This window comes from Pongo pygmaeus, chromosome 1, assembly GCF_028885625.2.
Source record: "Pongo pygmaeus isolate AG05252 chromosome 1, NHGRI_mPonPyg2-v2.0_pri, whole genome shotgun sequence".
Classification (NCBI taxonomy): domain Eukaryota; kingdom Metazoa; phylum Chordata; class Mammalia; order Primates; family Hominidae; genus Pongo; species Pongo pygmaeus.
In genome coordinates, this window is record NC_072373.2 from 43,004,783 (window position 1) to 43,025,593 (window position 20,811).

At 47.1% G+C, this 20,811-nt stretch overlaps 1 protein-coding gene across 10 annotated transcripts in view; it reads right to left on the bottom strand.

Moving 5' to 3' along the window:
* SRGAP2 (SLIT-ROBO Rho GTPase activating protein 2) overlaps window positions 1–20,811 on the bottom strand; it is a 252,236-nt gene that overhangs the window by 7,573 nt on the left and 223,852 nt on the right. For 6 of the 10 annotated variants that reach the window (XM_054480813.2, XM_054480729.2, XM_054480845.2 and 3 more), the window contains 7 exons: window positions 19,778–19,855; window positions 18,722–18,856; window positions 16,738–16,843; window positions 10,500–10,724; window positions 6,363–6,442; window positions 3,482–3,662; window positions 1,847–1,993 (listed from right to left, as the gene is read on the bottom strand). In XM_054480813.2, the coding sequence (XP_054336788.1) occupies window positions 1,847–1,993; window positions 3,482–3,662; window positions 6,363–6,442; window positions 10,500–10,724; window positions 16,738–16,843; window positions 18,722–18,856; window positions 19,778–19,855 (952 nt within the window). Of the gene's footprint in view, window positions 1–711; window positions 2,728–3,481; window positions 3,663–6,362; window positions 6,443–10,499; window positions 10,725–16,737; window positions 16,844–18,721; window positions 18,857–19,777; window positions 19,856–20,811 lie in introns of those variants that run through there. The other 4 variants (XM_054481009.2, XM_054480919.2, XM_054481099.2 and 1 more) reach the window with 2 other exon arrangements.

The following is a 20,811-nucleotide window of genomic DNA, read 5'->3' on the forward strand; positions in this document are numbered from 1 at the left end:
GCCCAGGGGTGAGAGAGAACCTGGGCACTCAGGAAACTGAAAGAATTTGGGAGGAGGAGTGGTGTGGGGGGCAGGAGGTAAGACTCAAAGGCCGACTCACTCCTAAGGGCCAGACATGCCCAGGGGCCGCCGCTCACCCACCCACCAGGTAATGAGGCTTGTCCTCCAAGAACCCCATCCCAAGACTCCTGACACCAGCAAGCAAGGAGTTCAAGGGAACCACCTTAACTTTCTACCAGATACTCTTTTTTTTTCTTTTTTTGTTTACCATTTCAGTTATTACTCTCTACAATTTCTATGCACAAATACCATCAAATATATGATGGCTTAAAAATATGTACTTAACTAATCATCTAACTCTTCTTCTACCAACCCCCCCTTGGTTTCTGAGTTAATTATAGGATCACGACCTTTTGATTGTAGGGTTATAATTTAACACAGAATTGTAAATAAGGAAAAAAATGTGACTAGCCCACAGTTACTTAATATTGGCTTGCCCTCCCAGCAGGGTAGTGTGCTGGAGGGAAACAGAGACTCCTCAATTTTTTTTTTAACTGGTCTGAATTAAATATAAGTACACCGAGTAAGTGATCTGAATAAACGACTTTACTAACTTGAGGGTGAAAGAGATGGAAAAGAGCCACGTGCCCCAACCACTCCCCCTGCTACCGTCTGGGTGGAAAAAAGCCAAGAGATCTGGGAAACCTGGTATAGTTTAAAAACAACAAGCATCCTTTATTCTCCTTCCAGTCTCAGTGTCCAGAGGCTACGGTTAACAGGTTTTCAAAGTGCAAATCATTTCATTCCTCAAAAGCCAGAGGGGAATAAAAACTGTACATCATCTCCAATCCATATTCATCAGGAGCGCCCTGGGGCTTGTCATCCTGCTGGCACGGGGCCAGGTTTCAGGGTCTGGCGGAAAGAGGTCTGTAGGCTTTGGGACTTGGTGTCTGGCCCCTTGAGATGAGATTAGTTCTCCAATAACCTGAATGCCTCTTGGGGAGGCGGCAGCACGCAGGCGTAGAATCCCTCTAGACAGCCAGATCGGGCGTGGGTGGAGTTTAAACCCCAGGATGTTGCTAACAGCCACAATGAAAGCTGGGGGTCAGAGGTAAGAGCCTGCTGAGCAGGAGTGGGGATCTGCAAAGGGACTAAGGGGGTGGAATAATACAAAAGGCCAAAGCAATAGGAACAAAATGGAAAATTATTTCTCCTGGTGTGAAAGGGCAGAAGAAAAGGGAGCTAGGGGTTAGCCAATGAATGAAGAGCTCAGGACAAAGCTTTCCTTAGGGACATCGTGGCCTCCTTTCCTCCACAGGAGTGAATGCAGGACAGGGGGAAGAACAGACACATGATATCTCAATAAACCCACCTGGTGTAACATCAGCCTAGTAGAAGCCACACACAGACTCTGAATCTTTGCACGAACATGGGTCAAGGAAGACAGACATCAAAGACTATTACTTGAGTATGGATTGGAAAAAAGAAGGCACCTCTGAGAAACAGTACAAAACCAGGTTGCATAAAGTGACCAAAGCTTTGGTCAAAGTTTTAGCTGTAAGACTGCCACAAAGGTCTGGGTGGACAGACACTGCGGGAACACACAGTAAAGCACCCTTCCACAGCACGAGGGCAGCTAGCTGGAGACCTGGACCTGCCCCGAAGCTTGTAGCAGCGTCCTCAGCCCTGTCCGCCTTGCAGCAGCAATGACCACATGCAAACTGTTAGGCTGCGGGAGCTGGGAGCCCTACGTGCAGCACGGGAATGGAGATGGGGGTTAGGCCAGAGGGTGAGGCTGGGTGTTGCAAGTCATTCAGGGGAGCAGAAAATGAAAAGCAGAGCTTACTTGTTGATGTTTGCAAGATAAATATCGGCTACATGACCCCCACTGGGACAGCTGGCCCCCGCTCTGGCTGTCACCTTTTCTTCAGGTGGCTCAGAAATGACCTCAATCTCAGACTTGGGGCTGGACCTCTCCACGACACCGTCCTCGCTGGGGGAGAAGGGGCAGGCAGGCAGGGAGGAGGGAAAACAACAACAACACAAAAAGCAGTGTTAAATCGGCAAGATGGCCCCCCGACACACACGCGACCCCACACAGCTCTGAGGCAGCAGCGACACCTGGCTGGGCTAGTTCTGTGAGCAGAGGCAAGGAAACCTAAGGGCCTTTGAAGGGTCGTTTAAATAAAAATAAATAATCCGCTGAGTTCTGCGGGCTCCTCAGCTCCTCAGGAAAGCGTGGCTAGGGGACACCTGGATTCGAGGCATCTGCCTTCTACCCCATGCTGCTTCCTGGGGAGGCCGTGCTGAGGCGGCCTCCTGGAGAAGGAGGCGGCAAGTCCAGGTTGTGGTTTATCGGCTGAGGTCCTGAGCACTGCCGGGTAAGGACAGTCAACTGTGTGGTGGCTCTGGAGACGGCGGCGTCGTGGCAGGACACCGCCACACACTGTCGTAGCGCCTCTAGCCCCGCTCAGAGCATCCAAGCCGGTCCCAGGTCTCTCCACTGCTCTCCTGGCCCCTCTGGCTACTGATGACAAAGAAAGCCCCTTCTCCCCCACAATTCATCTTCTCTTGATCCTGTGGTGAAGTCATAATGCTAAATTTGGGAGGGTCCTGTCCACGCACAGATTGCCACCAGGTTTGCGATGCTATCAACAGAGGGAGGATTTCCCTGCAGAACGAGCCGGGAAGAGGCTGGGAGGGTGCAGACTCACTCAGGATATCAACCTTTAAAAAATAATATTAAGGGAAGGACTAAAAACACTGACAGCATCGTATCCAAGGGAGGGGAGCTGGGGACAGAGACAGGGCAAAGGGACAGGGGGCAGGCTTGGGTGGGCCCACGGGACAACTGCTTCGAAGTGTGAGAATCAACCAACAGCCTATCAGATGAGATCTCTCTGGGACCAGTTCAGGTTTCATTTGTTCCTTGACATCCTTTTCCCTCCTTCCCCCATCTTACCCCAAATCAACTTCATCTCGGTTAAATGAACTAGGTCACTTCCATAAGGCTGCTTAAGCCGGATTTCTCCTAGAAAACCAGTCATTTTAATTTGCAAGTGGAAGAGTGGCTCAACAGGTTGGGGTGAGCATAGTTGTTTAAAAAAAAAAAAAGAGAAGCAAAAATGTTTTCCCAGCCTAATCTTTCGAGAAAAGAAATATAGGTGGTCAAATAAAAACCCCTTGTTATCACTCATCAGGTATAAATATGGATGAGTGCTGGCTGGCTGGCAGGTTTCTAAAATGACTGGATTAGGGGGTGATTTGCAGGGGACGCAGATAGTGGAGAGATTTAAAAAAATTCTCCACTGAGTGCAGGGAGTGGGGCGGGGGTGCTCTTCAAGGAACTGTGTGAGCCTCAGGACTGCACTGGACCCCCCAGGGGTTGGCCTCCCTCATAATCCTATGGCTCCAGAAATGAAGTCTCGCTCCCATAGAGCAGCTGGGGACCACCCCCAAAGATGCCTTGGGCCCAACGTACGTGTCTTGGACCACGATGTACTGATGGGGGATGAGTCCGTCGATGCCATTGTGCCGGCCTTCCCACCAGTCGTCGGAAGCCCGCTGGTAAAGCAGCAGGGATGCTCCCTTCTTAAAGGACAGCTCTCGGGCTGTCCGGCCCACGTAGTCAAACTTGGCAATGGCCTCGATGGGCTCACATTCTGAGAAGGGTGGAAAAGAAGTAAACACATGTTCTTGGGAGCTGCAGACTCAGGAAACTGGGTGGAAAAGCTGAATTCGCTGAGCTTACGGTGGTGGGAAATAACTTAGTGGGAAATTGAAGCCATGGATGATCTATAAAGCAAGTAATTCTCATATAGACTGTACCATTATCCTGAAAGCACTGGTATCACCTTTTACCTGCCTTTGCTCACACTGTTCCCTCCATCAGGAATCTTCTTCTCTCTTATCTGCCTGATGAAACACATCAAAACACAACTCAAGCATCCCCTGCATTTTTTTTTTTTTTTTTGGGACGGAGTCCTACTCTGTCGCTCAGGCTGGAGTGCAGTGGCTCGATCTTGGCTCACTGCAACCTCTGCCTCCCGGGTTTATGCGATTCTCCTGCCTCAGCCTCCCGAGTAGCTGGGACTACAGACGTCTGCCACCACGCCCAGCTAATTTTTTGTATTATTAATAGACGGGGTTTCACCATGTTAGCCAGGATGGTCTTGATCTCCTGACCTCGTGATCTGCCTGCCTCGGCCTCCCAAAGTGCTGGTATTACAGGCGTGAGCCACGCGCCCGGCCGCATCCTCTGCTTTCTACAGTAACTTCTTTGGTGTTTCCAAAGATCTTCATGCTTTGACGTCTATCATCAAACTTGCCATACTATATTTTTAAGCATTATTTCTTTTCTAATTATATAATAATTCCAATAATTGTAGAAAATGTATCATATTGTATTCTAAATATTTTATGTTATCCATTCCCTCTAGTAAGTAGAATGTGAGCTTTTTGTCTCTCTATAAAGAGAAAATAACTTGCCCAATCAACTTTCCAAGGAGCAAAATGTGAAAATATATTTTGTGACCAACCTATGAAAAAAATGCACATGAAAGTAATCTGAAAAAGTAAAAGGGGTTTACAAATGCAATGTATCTTTATTTTTGTGTGGGCTTCTGTCTCCTCAACTGTAACATGGAGATAATAATAGTGTCTTTCTCATGAAGTTGTTATGAAGAGTCAATGAATTACAATTTGTAAAAGTGCTTAGAACAGTGTCCGGCCCATGGTAAGTGGTATGTGTGCATGACTTATTGTTATCATTATCTTCATCTGTGCTAGGCTGCAGGTAGAGATCAAAGAGCAAAGAGAAGGCTCCCAGAAAGCTGGAACCTGAGATGAAAGTCAGCTATTCTGGAAAGCAGAGAGAAAGGCTGCTTAAAAATAAGACCATGCCTAGACAGCCCTAGCTGGTGGGTCTCCTCCTGCACAGGAGGGGTTGGAGATTTCACTATAGGAGGCTCGTCAGAGAAGGCCTGTCTAAATATACCCATCTCAGTTCTCTACAGCCTCGGGTACGTTACTCGACCTCCCTGACCTGCATTTTCTCAACTGTAAAATAGCGGCCATATCTTTTTCACTAGAGATTAAGAGATAACATATATAAAGCCTCTAGCAGAGCTGGCCACGAGGTAGGCTGTAACCCACTACTCATTTTCCTAGTTCACCTACTCCCCTCCTCGAACGTAGCAAATGATCATATGGATCCTTATGACATCAGGATCTAAATAAGCAGTCCTTTTTTTTTTTTCTCCTTTAAAAGCTGGCCTAGAATTGCAGAATTCCCAGCAAGGCAGGGAACAGGGAAAGCTCCACAGACTGTTGCCATTTCATTCTTGTGCCCAGAAAATTCTGAGGCCCCTTGTCAGCTGCTGAGACTTCCAGAGCCCATGTGATCCAGAGGAGGTGTGGAGCTGTTGGAAGCGGGGGAAATGTGCTGGCTGGACAGACCCTCATAAAGCATGGGCACCGCTGAGGGGTCTGAGGATGACAGCTGAGCATTCCTCCCCTTGATGCACGCCCACCAGGCTGCTCGGCACTCGCATGTCTGTACTTTGGAAAGGGTCAGTTTTTCCAGTCGGTAGGCGTGAAAGCATGTGGTTTCTGCATCCTCATTCCCACTCCCTCTGGCTTGCTTCTATTGGGTTCTAGGCAACCAGCTCTGCTATTTCCCACCCCAGGCTTACTTTTCTTTTTTTTTTTTTAGACAGGGTCTCACCCTCTCACCCAGGCTGGAGTACTGTAGCACAATCATAGCAATCATAGCTTGTTGCAGCCTTGAACTCCTGGGCTTAAGGGATCTTCCTACCTCAGCCTCCCAAGTAGCTGGCACTACAGGGATGCTGCACACCACTATGCCAGGCTATTTTTTTTTGAGACAGGGTCTGGCTATGTTGCCTAGGCTGGTATTGAATTCTTGAACTCAAGTGATCCTCCTGCCTGGGCCTCCCAGTGCTGGGATTACAGGCATGAGCCACCGCACCCAATTGCTTACTGTTTTTCAAATGAACTTTCCTTCACTTTGTTCTCTAGCTGTCTGGCAGGAGTCTAGGCTATGATAAGGGACCAACATCATGCTGCACTCAGGCCAGACAAGGAGCTGGGAGGTGGGGCAAGAAGGTTGAAGGGCTATGAAAGGCCTAGTTCTTCATCTCTGGTTTAATACAGAGCAATTCTATTTGAGAAGGTGGGCTACCTCTCCAAGGAAGGAAGAAAATGAAATCGAGACAGGGAGCTCTCTGCCTGTCCTCAGGGGACCGCTGGGCAGACAGGTTCATCAGATGCACAGGATATATAATCACTTCCTTCTGCCTCACCCCTGGCGTCCCCACTGACCAGGAAGCAGGGCCTCATACCGTCATCGCTCGTGTGGTGCTCTGCAGTCACATCCTGGGTTGAGTCTTCAACCGAGGTAGTCTCTCCATGAGGGCTATCACTGCAACAGAAGCAAGAGTGACAGGGACATTAACATGTGCTTATAAAATTCTCGTCTTCCCCTTCATACAGCCTCCCTGGCGCGAGGGCACTGAATCCATCTTATGCTCTTTATATCCTAACTGCACACAATAGACAAATGCTTATAATGAAATACAAAGCTCTAGAGTTTTTCCAGTCTAGCTCCTGCTACAAAAACCACTTGAGACTACTTGGAACTTAGAATATCTCAAGACAAAGGGAAGCCCTTTTGAAGGTATAAACTAAATTCTTTAGAAAATAGAGAACAACTCAACTCCTCAAGGTCTGATTCTCTACGTGAATTCATTCCTGGTTTTCAAGGGGGAAGCAGGGTGGAAGAGAAACACTGGGTTTCGGCATCAGATAAAACTGGATTCGAAAACCAGCTCTGATACTTGGTAGCTGTGTGATCCTGGGCAAGTTATTTAATCTCCTTAAGCCTCAGCTGCCTCATCTATAAACTGAAGATAAAGATCTATATCCTCAGCTGTGTGAGGATTTAATAAAGTAATTTAGTCACAAGTTTGGCACAGAGCGGGTGTTTAATAAACAGTACTTGCTTTCCTTCTTTCTCATTTTGCTTGATGCCTCTAGGTTGCTTTGCAGTTCAGACTGTGAACTGGTGAAAAAGTGGAAGGTGAGTCATAGGAGTGGGTGGGAAACAAAAGTAGGGGAGGAATAATCTGCTATGGGCTAGAGGGCAGGGGAGAGAAGCTGGGTCAAGTTCTTGAAATAATTCATGAAATTTAAAATCATTCAGGGTAGGTCAGGAACAATGGCTGACACTTGTAATCCCAGCACTTTGGGAGGATCATTTGAGTCTAGGAGTTTGGCACCAGCCTGGGCAACTTAGTGAGACCCTGTCTCTACGAAAAAAAAAAAAAAAAAAAAAGCCAGTGTGCATGCTGTGGTTCTAGCTACCCTGGAGGCTGAGGTGGGAGGATTGCTTAAGCCTGGGAGGTCGAGGCTACAGTGAGCCATGATCGTGCCACTGCACTCTGGCCTGGGTGACAGAGCAAGATCCTGTCTAAAAAAAAAAAAAAAAAAAAAATCTTCCAGTGTAAGGAATCGAGAAAGGATAGGGAGGTTACTAGGAAAGTCATTTCTATTCCTGATCTCCTGGCTCATGCACTTCAGAATTCATGAGGATGGGCACCAGGAAGTTCTTACTTCCTGAAAAGTAGAGAAACAGTTCATTTCTAAAGTTCTTCCTCTGGTAGTAGCAGTAACAGGTGAGGCTTTCCAGGCAGTTGTGTGAAAGCACCATCACCCACTCAGCCTGGCAGCCTTGCCACACAGTTTCCACCTTGGAACCCTCCAGCCTCTTTCCCCATGGGATGGATCCTACACTCCTGGGAAGTTCCTCAAAGACTGGGTGACCAGTTCAGAACTCGTCCTATGTAAAGCAAGTCACTTCCAAGGAGGTTTCCCAGGCTCCAGAGAACATTCTAGAAGAATATAAACGGAGATTCCTCTTTGTCAAAAAATGTAGGCACAATTTCTCACTGTTTTCTAGGGCTAAAAACCATCTGATGAATCTGATGAATTTTGTAATGTTCTGGAAACCTTTGAGATGGTGGGGATGGCGGGGGAGAAGTTCAAAGGCAAACTTTCCCTCAGGGCTTCAAGTTTATTTACAGAGCCAGCTAGTAAGGCAACAGTTCTAAACTTCAGTGAGCCATAGAAGGCTTGTTAAAAAACACTGCCCCATCTTTAGAGTTTCTGTGTCACTGGGTCTGGGTGGAGCCAAATAATGTGCATTTCTAACCAATCCTTTGTGACACAGATGCTGTTGGTCCAGGGACCTCACTTTGAAAACCACTGCTTTATAAGAAAGGCAAGAGGATGCTTTCTGAGGTCTCTTCTAGCCCTAAAATCCTATGCTTCTCTCGAAACACACCCCATCCCCAGCCTTTGCCCTTGTGCACCCACCAGACCCAAAAATACCTGAGGTCTCAGGAGCAGTCCACCATGGTACCCAGCTGGTAGTCCTAGAAAACCGGTTCCAGTTTCAGGACTGGAAAGTGTGGTGAAATGGATTTGTCTCTCCTCTCCACAGCTGTGGGGAGGCCATGTGGCCTGGTGCTATCCTTTCCATGGCTGTTTGGGTCTCCTGACCATTCTCCATTCTCTTCTTAGTGCTCTATCTTCCCTTCTACCACCCTCACTCACCTCCTTACTGCCTTATCTCCCGGGGCTGGCACTTCTCTCGCTTCCCAAAGAAGGGAGAGGAGAGGCCATGAGCCTTCCAGGTGGGTGTGAATCCAGCGGTTAGAAGGTCACTCTCAACCCAAGGTTGCTGACTCTTGTTCCTCAGGTGCTTCTAGCCTCCCACACAGTCTGTGGTAGTAATGTTCCCTGACTAATCCTGTGGTTTTTCCAGAGGCTGCTAATAAATGTCGAGTGCACAAGAAACAGGTGGGTAGGTTGGGAGAATACCTTGGAGGAAACTGGAGGAAGGCACCTGCCCCCGTGAGCCACACCCCTCCAGGACTCTGCCCCACTGGGCTGGGACTCAGGGGCCAGGGCTGTATGGGTCTCTGTGCCCTGGGCACTGGACCAGAGCCTGCAGTGGTTTGATGTTTGAGAAGTGAGGGCGGAGGTTCTGCCTGACTTTAGAAGGAAGGGAATGCTATTCTACAGCTTTTCACCACTCATGCAAGGGGGAAAACCAAAGCTCTAAGTCACATGCACAAGGACAGCTCCCTGGAGCTCATCATCCAGTAGGCTGAGACCTAAAGTGACCAACAATCTCCCCAGTCACCACCAACCATCTGTCGGTGACAAAAAGCTTTCTCTCCCAGCTGGCCAGCATAGGTTCCTCCAGCTTGGACCCAGACACTGAAATCTGCAGTACAGCAGAGAGGGATGAACCCAGGGATGTCACTGGTATTACTATGTTCACAGAACACAAATGCCACTTTCTTCACTCCTTGGGCAAGAGGCTGTTCTGTGGGGGTCAGGGAGAAGCGTGGACCAATTGGCCTCTAATTAAGTAAAGAACCTCCCCTGTCCTCCCCTACCTCAGTCGATAGCAATGGGGCTGGCCGAATTGGTTCCAGATGTTGAATTCAGACGGAATCCGATTTGGGCTGGCTTGTGCTTTCAGCTCAGGCTGAAACACTACTTAGGGGAAGAAGGGAGGGGGAGGAGGAGGGGGAGGTAAGGGACGTTAGGGATTAAAAGAGAGGGGCAGCTGTCTTTGTGTTTAGTGAAAAAACGACACTGTAAATGGTACCATGGCGGGTGGCATGGGGTAACGGACTGTACCCTGTACAAAGAGATGAGATTGGGGTTAAATTCCCATCACTAGAGTGGCCTAAAATACTGTCACTGGCCTTTCTGGGTTGCAGCTACTACATCCATAAAATGGAAATAGTGATTTGTTCTTTGTCAAACAGAGGGGTCTAGCAAAGATATATCCCAGGGATTCCTTTTAGATCTCTGTTCCGAAGCTAGGTCATGGAAAACCTGGCCCCACAGAATGGAATGCTGCTTCAGGGGAGGACCGTCCCTAACCTGCCAAAAACAAGGCTTACCCTTCTTTCTCTTCACAAATTTCTAAAATCATTCTGAAGTGCCAGCTTACAAACTCACGGTCAGGAAATTATGCCTTTTATCTAAACTCTTCCCAAAAGGAAGGGAATTCCCTGGGACCCAGGATGGTTTTTCTCAGAATACAGAGCACAGAGTAGAAGCCCGAGAGACACTGTTGATGAATAAAGATCACTTCTAGATGCAACTTTACAAAAAGTCCTTTCTTAGAGATTAGTATCACAATTAATGTTGTCAATATCTTTCAGAATAGTCCCTTGCCACTCAGAACTCATCAAAAAGGGAGGTGGCAAGAAGTGGCATTTAGTCTGTGGGTGGGGCCGAGGTGGGGGCTGCCTATACCATCCCCAGACCCTAGCAGCCTGGGAGTGAGGAGTTGGGAGGATCTGGGTGTTTCCCTTTGGTTTTCGTGTGGCCATCTGGCTCCCATGCCAGTGTGTGCTAGTGAATCCCTCCCCTCCTCCCGTCCCAAGCCCCCCTACCAGTAATCCTCCATGCTTCCTCCTCTGCTGTAGACAGGGCCCTCCAGCTCCCTGGGGCTTGGGAAGATGTTCTCATGCTGGATGATGATGGTTTTGATCAGCTCATTCACGTGGGCTTGGCAGGACACCTGGTCGTGGCCCTCTGGCACTGACATTAGCGAGGGCCCGAAGCAGATGGCGAGGTTGTAGGGGTCCATCATGTTCTCTTCACTGAACTGTGATAAACTGGAGGAGAAGGGAAAGGGGGCAAGCTGGAAAGCTCTCGCATGAACGCCCAGAAAACACAATCACAGGAGGCGCTGCCAAGAGCAAAAGCAGAAGGTCCACAAATTGCCACCTGCCTTTCTGGGTGTCAGAGACTTTCCAGAAAGTAAGCTGGGGAGAAGACTCACCACCAGAATGGTCATTCAGGAGCTCAGGAAATGCAAACTAGAGGTACTTGCTTGCAGCTCTGACCCCTTCTCTCTTTCCAGCTCCCATTTCAAATTCTACTTACCACCCCATCCTCATCCCTACCCCCGGATCTTATCTATCAAAGGCCACATGACCTTGAGAACATGTCACTCTGCAGAGATGAATATGGCTGCTACACACCAACACACTAAGCTGCCAGGGCAGACGGGGACCCTCAGGCTGCCCTGGTAAAGATATGGTCAGAGGCACAGGCACTGTGCATTGTGTACCTTCTTGCATAACAAAATAATCAAATTATTAGGGATATTCCTTTCTAGCCTCTAGACTTATTAAAAAATAGCCAACTGATTAGCTTTTGTATTCCATCAAGCCAGTGAATTTCTTCCTAGAACAGTGAATGCAATTGTTTTTCCTGTTCATAATCTCCTTCTATATTATTACATTCAGGATTTATTCAGGAAAAGGTCAGCATGCCATTTGGCTTCTGCTCAGGCTTCCTCTGGATGCAGGCTGACTTCATTCTCGGGTATTTATTTATTCTGGGAACTCTCCCCTTCTCAGCCAGCAGCTGTTCCAGCCACACCTCCAACCTTGGTCAAGGACCCAAGGCCTTCAATGAGCCACTGTACCTGATGAGTCCCATTGGGCCTTGCCCGTCCAGGCATTGAGGGCTGGGCCAGCTCTGGATACCTCCCCAACACAGCCTGCAGAGCTGTGAGCTCTGCTGAGGAGTCTCCCTTATAGGCATGGGCAGGATTTGATTCTGAGAAGGAACCAAAGGTCCTCTGTTGGGAAACGAGGACGGAGACTCAGCTGTCTCCATCTGAGTAGCTGTTCTTCAGAACTGATTGCAGAGTTTGTTTCTGTAGTGTACCCCTCATCCAGTCTCACATTACAAAGCCCATTACCCTCTGACTCAATGGTTCTCTCCCCTCCTGGAGATGTACCCCCTGTCCGTTTGCAAATCACTGCAGGACTTGAAGAGTGGTATTATGGACGTGATGGGAAAAAAGAGTTGAGAATCACTGTTCTCTAGAGCCTAGAATCAAATGCAGGAGAGGCCAGCCATGGGGGAGGTTACAAATCTCACTGGACTGCTTCACAGGAGTTCTTAAAAGTGTATAATCCTTCCCTGGATCCTGAGTTCAAAGAGAGCAGAGATTTAGAAAAGACTAAGGGAAGTTTCTAAGTCTACTTCCTAGTCAAATTCAAACTGGGGAGAGACAGGAGGATAATTACCCTGGTAACCCCAGCGCGAACAACTGAGGCATGAGGTGCCACAGGCTTAAGCTGTAGCTAATCCAAGGCTGGCCAGTTCCTGGTGTCATGGAGGGACAAAGAGGAGGAAGGCCTTGATACTTTAGAGTGATCTGACAATGTTTTGGTAACATAAAAGAAAACCAGTAGTGTCTGGGAAGCCTGATGGTCAAAGGGAAACAAACTCTAGTCCTAAGAGTCCTGAGTCAAAGCTCTGTGAAAGATGAAAATTGTTGGGAAGCCTGCTAAGGTAAGGACTGTTCAATTCATAGGTGGCTACAATGACCAGGAGCTTGAAGAGGACACATCTTCGTGGACTGTGGTCTCATGAATCTAGGTCTATTTTCTTACTCCCATCAAAATATAGATGAAAATCCATTTTTCTTTTCCAATATACAGTGGGAACATCTAAGTTTAGGGGCTGAAGCAGTGGTTCTTTTTTATTTTTTTGAGACGGAGTCGCCTGTCTGGAGTACAGTGGTACAATCTTGGCTCACTGCGGCCTCTGTCTCCTGGGTTCAAGTGATTCTCCTGCCTCAGCCTCCCAAGTAGCTGGGACCACAGGCGTGTGCCACCACGCCTGGCTAATTTTTACATTTTTAGTAGAGAGAGGGTTTCGCCATGTTGGCCAGACTGGTCTCAAACTCCTGACCTCAGGTGATCCACCCACCTTGGCCACCCAACGTGCTGGGATTACAGATGTGAGCTACTGCGTCTGGCCTAAAGCAGTGGTTCTTAACTATTTAGGGGACACAAGTTCCTTCAATAACTTGACAAAAACTAGGGATTCTCTCCCCAGAAAAATTCACATATGTACGCATATAAATGCACACAGTTTTGTGTAAAATGTCATGGTGTTAATAATCTTTGAAGTCCCTGAAGGCTGTGTCTAGTGTAAGAGTATAAAAGACTGGATTTTTATTTTTAAAGAAATATCTAGGCCAGGCGCGGTGTAATTACAGGCTCATGACTGTAATCTCAGCACTTTGCGAGGTCGAGGTGGGTGGATCACCTGAGGTCAGGAGTTTGAGACCAGCTTGGCCAACATGGTGAAACCCTGTCTCTACTACAAATACAAAAAAATTAGTCTGGCATGGAGGTATGCGCCTGTAATCCCAGCTACTCGGGAGACTGAGGCAGGAGAATCGCTTGAACCTGGGAGGCAGAGGTTGCCGTGAGCAGAGATTGCGCCATTGCACTCCAGCATGGGGGACAAGAGCAAAACTCCATCTCAAAAACAAACAAACAAAAACAAACAAACAACAACAACAAAAAAAAAAAAACAAAGAAATATCTAAAATGGATAACATTAGTAACAACTTTCTGCTTTAACATTTTTGGTGTCGACTTATATTCACTCATGCCATGTCCCCAAAGAGTTCTACTGTATTTCTACAGTTTCAGTTCATATTATTAGTGAATTCTCCTAACTGATTTGAACTCATCTTTTGTGCTTCATAAAAAGGTTCAGCATTGTGGTTAGGAACAGTGGCTTTTTGGGGCGCCAGGATTGGTGTTGGGAAACTTACTTTTTAGCATGCACTTTTCTGGATTTTTAACTTTTTTATGATATGCAGTTACCTCTCCAGAGGGCCCCTGCTAAGCTGTACTTGGATTCCAGACCCACAGAAACTGAGATATTAGCTTTTTTGGTTCCTTGAGATTGACAATGTGTCCAATCCAAGAACAAACCGTAGCCAGAAATAAAGTACACATACATCCAGGACTCACAGCAATGAAGAAAAAGGGTCCTGATGGTCTGGGCCCAGGCAGAGTCTGCATCCGGAGCTACCTGCCAACTATTGCCACCCCTATCCGGAAGTGCACGCCTGTCAGCTGCTGTCTTCCTGTGGAGGTGGTCTGCTTTATCATTTGTGTCCTGCATTCTATTTATTATTTTAGAAAACACTTTATTAATGCTGCATTTTTTTTAATGTTAACACTTTGATGAGCAAATCGATCTCATTTCAATCAGAAAAAAAAAAAACCCAATAAAAGCAAAACGAAATGAATAATTTGAATTGGTGCAATTCCTATGCTGTCTTCAATAGTGGCCGCCATCTCTGCAAGCAGCAACTCTGCATGGATGCTTATTCTATTGTTTCTCCCCACTGTGCTTTCACATATAGTCCCCCAGCCCTCCCTGTTTTCCCCTCATCCCCATTTGCTCACCACTGTCATGCTCCTAGCTCTGGGGGCACAGACTAGGCTCATGCTGAGGGCAGGTATTGGTCTCTGAGGGGAGACAATGACTGGTAGCCCTGAAGGGACTAACTCGAGAGTAATTAGCAGAGTTTCCAGGCTGCATGTGAACACGCTGTGTGACTCACTGGGGTGTTCAACCCAAAGGCAGTGGTGGTGCTGAGTCAGGGCCTGGCCAATGAATAGAGCAGACACAACCACGTGGAAGAGACAAGATGGGGAACAAGGACCCTCTGTAGCTCTGCAGGGCCAGCAAGGGGGCTACATGATAGTGTGGGTACCCCAGAAAAGGTATCAAGCTGGGGCCACTAACCCAGATACCTATAAGGCCAGGTTGACCACAAACTTGGAAGCAAGCTGGTACTTATGAAATGGTCTCTAAAGTTGTATTCCTTTTAAGCAGAGACTAACCTTGTAGAAGGCTCTTCATTTTCACAAAGAAATATATGCAAAAACACCTTGGCCCCTTGGTTTACCTTTTGTTTCCCCCACTCTAATAGATTCATGGATCCAGAGAAACATTTTCGTTCTCTATGAAAACCACAAAGCAAGAGTGATGATAAATAGCAACTGAATTCAGCCTCGGGATTGGGGGACAACGGGGAGGGCTGGGGACTGTGGTGAATCGGGGAGTGCCTGCCCCATCTAGGGGGTACAGCCCTTACTCCACAGGGAATTGCTGCCACCAGGGACTGCAGAGTCAGTATCACCAGATCTAATAATTTTTCAAAAGAAGCTAGAAATCTAGGTTTTTAAAAAGTGAAATTTCCCCAAATGTAAGTATGATTTCATTGTTCCCAAGACACAATAGACACCTGAAGGGAACACATCTTCGGCTTTATCTGGCTCTCAGGGTGCCCATTTATAACCTTTGGTCTAGGCTGTTGAGGGCGAAACTGCAGCAAAACCAAAGTGAAAAGACAGAGGTGCCTCAGAGGGGAAGAATCACATGTCCTTGCTTGGTGCCTTTCCTGTCATGTGGTGACTCCAAAGCTTGCTCCACACAAGGACATGCTGCTTGGATGAGAAGAAATGCTCCATCCACGCCCGCGGCCCCTCTGCTCCTCAGACCTTTGTTGCAGACACATCCGTTCCCTGGGTGATTAGCTAAATACCACCAGTACATGGGCGACTCCTGCACTGGCAGCTCCACTCCTGGTTTCTCCCTTAAGGGTTGGATTCCTAGGTCCAATTGTTCAAAATCTCCACCTGGACATCTCACAAGTGCCTCAAATGACCACAACCACATCAACACATTGTCTTGATTCCTTTCTCCACACCCTGTCTTCTCCAACTCCATAAATGACCTCCCTATTCCCTGTCGCTCATGCCAACAATTTAGGATTTCTCTCTTCATATTCTATGTATAATCCATGGGCAAATCCTGTTAATGCTACGTTCAAAATGTATCACAAACCTGACCCCTCCTCACCACTCTCCAGACTCAGCCACTAACACCTCTGGCCAGACCAGATGGTAACCTTGGGATAGGGTCTCCCTGTTTCTCTTCATGACCCTTTCCAGTAACTTCTCCACAAAGCAGTTGGCAGGTTTAAAAAAAATAAAATACACAAATCAGATAATAACATGCCGGGCGCAGTGGCTCACGCCTGTAATCCCAGCACTTTGGGAGGCTGAGGCGGGTACATCATGAGGTCAAGAGATGGTGACCATCTTGGCCAACGTGGTGAAACCCCGTGTCTACTAAAAACAGAAAAATTAGCTGGGCGTGGTGGCACGCGCCTGTGGTCCCAACTACTCGGGAGGCTGAGGCAGGAGAATCGCTTGAACCTGGGAGGCAGAGGTTGCAGTGAGCCAAGATCGCTCCACTGTACTCCAGCCTGGAGACAGAGCGAGACTCTGTCTCAAAAAAAAAAAAAAAAAAAAAAAAAAAAAATCTTCTAATTGCTTCCCAAATCCAAATCCAAACTTGCTATTACCATGACTCTGGGGTTTTAAATGGCCCCGTGGCACCCTTTTCTCCTCCTCTGGGCTGCTGCTTGTACACTGTCTTCTCAGACAGGCCTCTGCTGTCCATCTCAACTACAGTGCTTCTCCCTCCTTTCATTCAGACCCCTGTACTCTTTCCTCTCTCTTTACTCTTTTTTATTTTTCTTCTAAGCACTTATTCCACCGGATATATCTGTTATTGGCTGTTTCCTTCCCTGGAACAGGAGCTAAATTATATCAAGGCTTTCATCTTTTATTTAATGATGTATTAAATAAGTCTAGCACTGTGGCTAGCACAGAGTAGGTGCTCAATAAATATTTTGTTGGGATGGATGAATAGGCATAGGTCCATAGAGGAACTTCCAGTAGCCCAAGCCAAAGCCTGATCCAGCTGTTCACTGGGAAGGCTACTCACTGATTGAGGAAGGCAAAGAGGTATCTCATGATAATCAGAGTGGTTTTGGGCAGGACCAAGAGGACTTTCCGGATGTGCAGAGCTCTCTCCTGCAGGTTGTCCATTGCTGAAAAGAAGAAAGCCATGTGTTATCCTCCACTATGACTGGGATCCCAGGCAGTAATGATCAGGAGTCCCTACTACCAGCAGGGGCAACACAGACAGCATCAGATCAAGCCCACCCACAGCACTGGTGCAGTGACAGGAGTGTCATCCCTGTTGCTCCTTGGAGTAGGGCTGTTAGAAAAGGGCACCTGCTGGGCTCCAGACATTTACCATTGCCGGATGTAAGGTGTATACTTCTTGGGCACAGGGAACTGCCAAATCCAAATCCAAACTTGTTACTACACATTATTAATACTAAACTGAACTAGGGTTGTTGTAATCTCGTTGTTATTAATAACAAGTTTGGATTTGGATTTGGGCACAGGGAATGGGGTTAGAAATGTTCCCCACAGCATCTACCACCCTCTTATTCAAACAGCCACTGACAGGGAGCTGCCGCCAACCTGCTATAACTGCTCAACACAAAGCCTCAGAGGGCCTACATCTCGGTGGGAAGAGAGGCTGTGCAAGAGGCCTGTCCTGCTCACTCCACATGTGCCATCTCATCCTCTGGACAAGTATGGCTTATCTTCTCCCTCCCTTATCTGCACTATGAATGAGCAAAAAGTGGCCTGAGGCAAGAGGTAGCAGGCCCCTGGGTATGTAGTGATATTGGGAAGGGGAGCTGAAAGGTTTTCTTGTGCTGTGGAGAGGTTAATTATAGGTCAATTACAGGTCCTCCATCATAGGCAGCCTCTCACTTCCACAGTGTGCCATGTAAACACTGCCATTTTCTATGAGTGCCTTTATATGAAAAAGAGATGGGAAGTACTGGATTAGGAAGAATAGTGTATCTCTAGGGAAGAACTGGGCAGCCAACGGATATTGAACTGTCTTGGCAACCCCAGTTCAGCTTAAGATACTTCACCTAGGCCCAGTCCTGGAAAAGGACAAAGACGTGACCCAAGGGAATCACGTTCTTAATCACCCACATAACTCACTTCCACTAGACTCCCACAAACAGAAGTCAACAAAACAAACCAGAAAGCCAGCTTCCCAAATGCCCTGGGCATTTCTCAGGATAACAGAGAGGGACAAGTACTCAGGGCAGATACTGAGTGAAACTGGAAACTCAGCAGGTATGAAGATCTGGTCAACCTAGGAAGAAGGATCTTTTCTCCATTCAAAGGTACCATTCCCTCCAGCCTCTGGAGCCATCAGTCAGACAGGGCTTGCTTCCAGGCTGACCTGTATTAATCCAAGTTTCCATTGATTGTTTTCCCTGGCAAACAAATGAGAGGGTGTTCCAGTACCACAAGCTAAACCAAATGGCTAGGAATAGCTTTTCAAGACCCAAATTGTAGAGTAAGAGGCAGAGAACTCCTAAGAGGATAAAGCAGAGAATATATCTTTCTCTTTGGGAAAATATCCTATTACTACTTTTAAATGTGCAGAGGGCTTTTGTTCCTAGAACACATATTAATACATTTAGCAGGTAAGCCATGTCTTGTTTAATGCAACAAGCATGAAATATTTGCAACGCTTATGCTTTTCCCCCTTGTACCATGAAAAACACAAGCACTAATGTGTAAGCTTCAAATACATAATTGAAAATAAAGGTATTTTACTAAAAGAAGATAAAGCCCAGAGACGAATCAGAAGAAAAAAAAAAAAAAAAAGCCAGGAGTCCTGACTTGGGGGTCCTAGATTCTTACTGAAAAGTCTTTCCTCCTCCCCTCCACCAGAGGATGAAGGAGTGAGGCTGAGGAGAAATTTCACTGGGGAAAAGAAAAACTTTATTGAAAAGCTTATGAGAACACACAGACCCTGTGGAAACTTTTTATCTCTTGCTACTGGTGCTGTAGCCCAGAAGCCAATCTGAAGCCAGAATGGTACTTACTGACACAGGCCATCAGGTCATGAAAGATGTCCTTGGGGAAGAGAGGGTGTTCCAGCCCCCGGAAGTAAAGCTTCAGGACACCAGCTATGGAATCCATGTCATGGTCGTTCTGGTCCCCAGCCAGGGGGTCCTCTCCTGAGGATAAGCAACCCCCACGAAAAGGAAAGAGAGTGAGAGAAGCAAAAACACACAGGACGAACGTGGGGAGGGGGTGAACCATGCATGTCCTGGTCCCAATCCATCAGCTTTCTGCCCAGCATGGTGGCCATGAGCGGGACAGACCAGGGAACAGATAAAGCAAAGACTGCTCCATCTCAGGGGCTCCAGGACCAAAGTGCGGCAGATGAGTCCACCAATATAAACTCTCTTGTGCCAGCCTGGCTCAGGGACATTCCCTATGGGCTGAGGATGGGACACAGCAACTGTCTCTCACAAGAATCATGAAACCAGGCTGGGACTGAGCCCCTGCGGGGAGAAAAATGAGGCCAAGGAGGCCAGCTCCTGAGACTGGCTCTCACGTCTCCTGGCCTGCAACCAAGAACACCTACTTACAGAACAATCATGCCAGAGCTCCCTATGGAAAATTTCATATCAGATGTAATTAGACTTAATGATAGGGCCAACCTCAAATTGAAACTATATATATCCATTACAGTGACGGAAATTGCCAAAGCTTGCCCATTACCTTAATAGCCCACAAAATAATAAATGGGCTACAATGAACAAGCGCATTAGCCTTGATATTAACTGCTACCAAGGGTTCCGGATGAAGCCATAAACCGCCCAGATATCATAGTTAACTTCTTGGGTTTTGGCAGATCATCGGCGTGAAAGAGGAAGGATGGGTAGGGCTACGAAGGAAGAAGGAAAGTGGGATGTGCCCTGGTATTTCTCTGCATATCTACACGGGAATGTGTACAAGACAGCAGGTACCCCGTGAAGAGACAGGTAAGTTGGCTTCCTGACCTCTGGAGACCTCTTAGGGAAGAAAGGGTGGAGCCAATACCCCAGGAGGCTGGCAAATATTTGGTTTTATCTTCAAGACTGATTCCTTACCTCTCTCAAAGGCATTTTTGATGTCATTCACTTCCACCTGGGATCCTGACACCCGGAAAATTCCTTCATGCTGTAGTCCTGGAAATACACAGAAAAGTGATCAAGAAGAAGAAAAAGCAAATTCACAAGCATAGTGCCAAGCTTAGTTGAATATCTATCTCCCCCAGCCAGCGTGTATTTAAGCATGCTGTCTCTCTTCTTTAGGCCAAAGGAGAAAAACATGTGCAAGGATGTTGGAAAAGTCACTGGAATAATTTCGAGGCATTCATTTTCATTAGAAAGCACCAAGTTAGAGACTCCTTTGACTCCAAGGGCGACTATGAGGCAAATTCCTTCCCTTGTTTTGCCTCTCTTTTCCCATCTGTAAAGCAAGGAAGTGACCCATTGGTACTTTTTAAAATCATCTAGGGTCAAGAATAGAAAAATGTACTCAGGAAGCTGAGGCAGGAGGACTGCTTGAGGCCAGGAGTTTGTGACCAGCCTGGGCAACACAATGAGACCCTGTATGTAAAAAATGTTTTAAAGTAGCCAGGCACAGTGCTTGTGGCATGCCTGTAGTCCCAGCTACTCAGGAGGCTGAGGTAGGAAGTTCACTTGAATCTGGAAGTTAGAGGCTACAATGAGCTATGATCACACCACTGCCCTCCAGCCTGGGTGACAGAGTGGACTCTATCTCAAAGAAAAAAAAAAAAAAAGAATGGGAAATAGGTCAAGGCATTAGTTCTCATCAGAGGAGTTTCATAAGGTCTGAGATTATAATATTGCTTTAGCTGTTTTAACACGGTTTGATTGTTCAAGGGGGCAATGCTTTCGATACTTATGAAAAAGAGAGGACGTGAAACTATAAGTCAGGAGCGTCCAATCTTTTGGCTTCCCTGGACCACATTGGAAGAAAAATTGTCTTGGGCCACACATAAAATATTCTAATGATAGCTGATGATAAAAAAAAAAATCCCCCCAAAATCCCGTAAAATTGTAAGAAAGTTTACGAATTTGTGCTGCAGCCCATGGGCCACAGGTTGAACAAGCTTGCT